Source organism: Solanum tuberosum, unplaced genomic scaffold (assembly GCF_000226075.1).
Source record: "Solanum tuberosum cultivar DM 1-3 516 R44 unplaced genomic scaffold, SolTub_3.0 scf00445, whole genome shotgun sequence".
Classification (NCBI taxonomy): Eukaryota; Viridiplantae; Streptophyta; class Magnoliopsida; order Solanales; family Solanaceae; genus Solanum; species Solanum tuberosum.
The window spans coordinates 127466-132577 of record NW_006239374.1 but is presented as its reverse complement, the minus strand read 5'-3'; the positions used below and the strand labels follow the sequence as shown (position 1 = coordinate 132577).

Genomic DNA, 5112 nt, shown 5'->3' with positions numbered 1-5112 from the left:
AAGTGATAGAACTAGGATAATTAATCTATGAAGAATTTTAAAAAAATTGACATATGTTATAATTTTATATATACAATATAATTTTTTATTAAAAAGGAAAAAATCAGTGCACCCTTCCGCAATGTGGAGGGTGTTTGAAGAGTGAACAAAATAACATTATTTTGTTTATTTTATTATCAAGAAATCAACCACTAAAGTATGAATTTATTATAAACTATGACCTCATAAATAGATCAATGTTGCTAAATGCATGCATTATGAAGGGGAACAAGTGGAGAACAAAGTTGCCATAGGCCAATAAGTCCATAAGCATAATAAATTAATAACAAATTCAGTATAATTATTTCATAAGTAAAATTTAAAATGATTAGTATATATAATATAATAAAAATATTTTCGACACTCTCAACTTAAGAAAAGAATAATTCAAAACATTTATGACAAATATTATTTAAAAAAAGTCTCTTTAACAGTAATCATAACAAAATAATAAACAAATAAATTAATGATTTATGATTCTAGCTCTTTGAGTAGCTCTTTTTTTTCCCAAGAAAACTTTTATAGTGCATATTTGTGTTTTTAATGTTGAAAAGCTGACCAATAATGACTAAGATTAATCTTATTTATATTTACACAACTATTTTAAAATTACTTTATGAAACTTTTTATTTTTTATTTTTTGGCATTTAGCTTGATCATTAAAAGAAAACTTTTATAGTGCATATAGTGCATATTTGTGTTTTTAGATGCATGCTATATTATTTAGGAAAAAAGAATTATAGATATATTGATCATTAAAAGAAAAAGTCATCATAAAAATTACGTTTTCTTTATAGAATTTGATTGGAGGTCTAATTTTGAAGAACTCAAAATAATCAAAAGATAAATAACTTGAATAAATGAATTCCCTACAAATTAATTAAAGAGAAACATTACAATATAATTTACACAACATTATTTTTATAGTACTCCTTTTCAAAGATTAATTGGATATCTATCTTTCATCTTTATGGTTTACCCTACTTCTGTCTAATGTCTTATTCTATAACTTTTTAAAATGATCCCCACCAATTACAAAAAAGATTCCAAGTGCTCTCAATTTCCTCTTCTTTTTTTCTTTTGGTAGGGGAAGGGGAGTATGTTGTCATAATTGCTATAATTTCCAAAAAAAAACTTCAAAAACACTGATGATCTTGTTTATATCTTAGCTTGACCTATAGCAACATATTCAGTGAAATCGCACAAGTGAGGTTTGAGAAAGATATCCTATATGTAGGCCTTATCACTATCTCGTGGAGGTAGAAATGTTATTTCTAGTAGATCTTCGACTCAAGTGCATATTAGCTTGACCTAATAACATTATTTTTTTTTTACATATAATGCAGTCATGTACGAGACATAAACTCTTTTCAGAAAATGTACATAAGAATATAATGGCATATTCCAACACATTAAAATATTCTAAACTTTTTTATATATATAAAATAAAATCTTGTTTGGTAGGCAATTCAACCTATTTCATATGATTTTCCGATATCTTTTATTAAGTTGAAAAGTTTCCAAGTATTGAGGGGAAAAACAAGAATTTATTGGCACCATATGCTAATTCTTATTCGAATTAATATCTTATCATATGTTCTCTTTTTTTATTTATTTATGTGTCCATGTATTAATTAAATTAGCAAACACTTAAAGTATATTTTCGAGAAAAGAGACTTATTATATTTGACCATTTTTATCTCTTTCTTTAATTTTCCTGTAGAAAATTTATGATGGAGAATAGAATTCAAACCTTGTAAGAAAAAAACTTATCTCTTAATAATGGATTATATATAATTTGGGAGAAGTTAAACAGAAAAATGGACACTACAATTAAAGTCACAAGTGTAATTTAACGTGTACCAATGGAATATACTACTAGTTGATATTTTCAAACTTATCAAGATTAAAGATATAGGAGTATAATATTTCGGACTTAAGATTTTGAGTTTATGAGTTTCAAATCCTGTTAAAAGAAAATTATTAGATTTTTGATAGATTATTTATACAAAATTATATCAATATCAAAATTATTGAGTTCGGTCTAATCTGTAATCAAAATGCTAGCTTCTCATACCTAAGTCCTTTGAGCAACACAATTATTTTTTCATAAAGATTTTTATGCTATGCTTTATCTTCCTTCAATCAGCATCTTTCTAACATATAATTGATTTGCTTTTGCATTCTCATCTCCCACTAAATAAGCAGTGGAGAGTGTTACGAGGGACCGCCTAGGCCATGTATCTTAACATAACATAATAATACATTAAAAAAAATACTCAGAATGAAATTAATATGAATCTACCAAATTAATTTTCAATCTAATTTAAGTTATATATATACTAAAATAATGTACATGATTTTTACATTATTAATGCAAATTAACCAACTATAATAGGTAATTGTTCAACTTTTTAGTTTACTATATTAGACTTGTATTGAGGAGATGTAAAAAAAATAGGACATGACACAATTTAATATTATTGATGACGTGATCTTAGATAGAAGATTATGGAGGATACATATAAAGGTAGAAGGTTAGTAAGTAGTTGAGTCTTGTCTAATTATCTTCCATGTAATCATGGTATTACTCTTGTAATTTGCTATTTCTTCGATTTATGTTATAATACTATCTATTGTTTCTTATACTTCAGTTGTTGTCGTATTATTTTGTTGTAGTTGTTATTCTTTTTTTTTTTTCCTTCAAAGTGCTTTGTCATACCTTTTTTTTAGAATGTTTTGTCATATATACCTTGTTTAGAATCGGAAATAACTTCTGTAGGTCTGCGTACACACTATCTTTCTCAGACTCCACTTATGAAATTATACTGTTGTTATGGAGAACGTGATGGTATAAAAAATGAATCTAACTTGTAAAGAATACACAAAACTTAAAACTCCTCACCGATTGGCTTTTTTACCTAATTGGCCGTTACAAAAGGGCCATTCTTTTTGTGTCATCTTTTAGAAAAAAATACAAAACCTTCACGATACTAATCATACCCCTCATGCACATTATCAAATTGAGTCATCAATTTTTATTTTATTATAAGATAAGAAAAAACTGAAACAAAGAGATCATTAAACTATCTTTGCCAATAACACAAAAAATATGCCATCTTCACCAGAAAATGTGTCACAAAAATGGCCAAAATATTCAATCCTAATCCAAAATACCCTTTCAGAGCTAAAATTGCAAAGAGGAATATTACTTCCTTTGATTGCTATGAACTTCACATGGTTTGCAAAAACAGCCATTACAACTGCATTTCTTGGTAGGCTTGGAGATCTTTATTTAGCTGGAGGTACACTTGGTTTTACATTTGCAAATGTAACCGGTTTTTCGGTCTTGAATGGCCTTTGTGGTGCCATGGAACCAATTTGTGGTCAAGCTTTTGGGGCTAAAAATTATAAACTTCTTCATAAGACACTTGTTATGACTACTTTGTTTTTACTATTAATAAGTTTGCCTATTTCTTTCTTATGGTTAAATGTTGATAAGATCCTAATTCACTTTGGCCAACAAGAAGATATTTCAATTGTAGCCAAAAGTTATCTAATTTACCTCCTCCCTGATTTGGTTGTTACCTCTTTTTTATGCCCTTTAAAGGCTTATTTAAGTACACAAAATGTTACAATACCAATTATGTTAAGCTCAACTTTAGCAGTTGCTTGTCATGTACCAATAACCATGTTGCTATCAAGAAGTAAAGGGATTATAGGAGTTTCAATGTCAAATTGGATAACGAACTTCTTGATTATGTTTTTGTTGGCTATTTATGTTGTGATCGCGGAGAATAGGAAAGGAGGGAAATGGAAAGAAGGAGGATGGTGGGAACAAGGATATCGCGATTGGATCAGACTGCTCAAGTTATGTGGACCATGTTGTCTTACTACATGTCTTGAATGGTGGTGTTATGAAATTTTGGTTTTGTTAACAGGGCATTTACCAAATGCTAAACAAGCTATTGGTGTTATAGCCATTGTGTTGAACTTCGATTATTTGCTTTTCTCTGTTATGCTTTCGTTATCAACTTGTGCATCCATTCGTGTGTCTAATGAGCTTGGTGCAGATAGTCCTGGCCTTGCTTATCGTGCAGCCTATGTATCGTTAGCTATGAGCATTGTCTCGGGTTTTTTTGGTGGCTCTGTTATGGCAGGGGCAAGGGGTATTTGGGGGCCATTGTTTAGCCATGATAAAGGGATAATAAGTGGTGTTAAGAAGATTATGTTGATAATGTCATTGCTTGAAGTTGTTAATTTCCCTTTAGCAGTTTGTGGAGGTATCGTTCGAGGAACAGCTAGGCCATGGCTAGGGACATACGCAAATATATTTGGATTTTATCTCTTGGCATTGCCATTAGGTGTGGTTTTGGCTTTCAAGATTCATCTTGGTTTGGCTGGATTGTTGACAGGGTTTGTTGTTGGTGTAGCTTGTTGTTTGGCCTTGTTGTTGGTGTTTATTGCTAGGATTGATTGGAGTCAAGAAGCTAAGAAAGCACAACTACTTTCTTGTAACCTTGAAGAAATTGCTAATGTTGATGAGAGAAATTAAAACGTCACAAGTTGTTACAAGAGTACGACTCGTGAGTCGGGACTATAGTCATGTTTCACCTACAATCAGAGGCGGATCTAGAGCAGGTTCAGTTCATTAGTTCAAGTGAACACGTTTGCTTTCGACTCGAACTATGTATACACATGTAAAAAAATGTTTATTCTTACTCCTGAATTCACATATGCCTACAACTATTGTTAGACAAAACAATGTGAAGGAGAATCAATTCAGAAGAAAGTACCAATTGTTAGTATATTTCTAGTATTGTATAATTTAATGATGAGTCATGTATATTTTTCAAAAGATCCATTACATAATCTTGTGCAATCAAATAATTAAATATACAAATATTATTACAGGTTTAAAACACAAATTCACTTGGGGTTCAAAATCCAAAGTTGTTCCACCTACGCTCTGTCCAATCTGAGGTATAACAAGATTCTCTCTCCACAATTCAAGATCTTCGATCATGGCTATCGGTTATTTCTTTCTTTATGTTATGTCGATTGCGATGGAGG

General features: G+C 30.1%; 1 protein-coding gene across 1 annotated transcript; it reads left to right on the top strand.

Moving 5' to 3' along the window:
• The first annotated feature begins 2971 nt into the window (after positions 1–2971).
• Positions 2972–4849, top strand: LOC102601006 (protein DETOXIFICATION 56-like). The gene has a single exon (XM_006363648.2). The coding sequence runs from the start codon at positions 3152–3154 to the stop codon at positions 4592–4594; it is 1443 nt and encodes a 480-aa protein (XP_006363710.1). The 5' UTR covers positions 2972–3151; the 3' UTR covers positions 4595–4849.
• The last annotated feature ends 263 nt before the right edge of the window (positions 4850–5112 follow it).

Excerpts from the sequence above, each read along its gene's own strand:
- LOC102601006 (XM_006363648.2), top strand. The coding sequence starts at position 3,152 with ATGCCATCTTCACCAGAAAATGTGTCACAAAAATGGCCAAAATATTCA.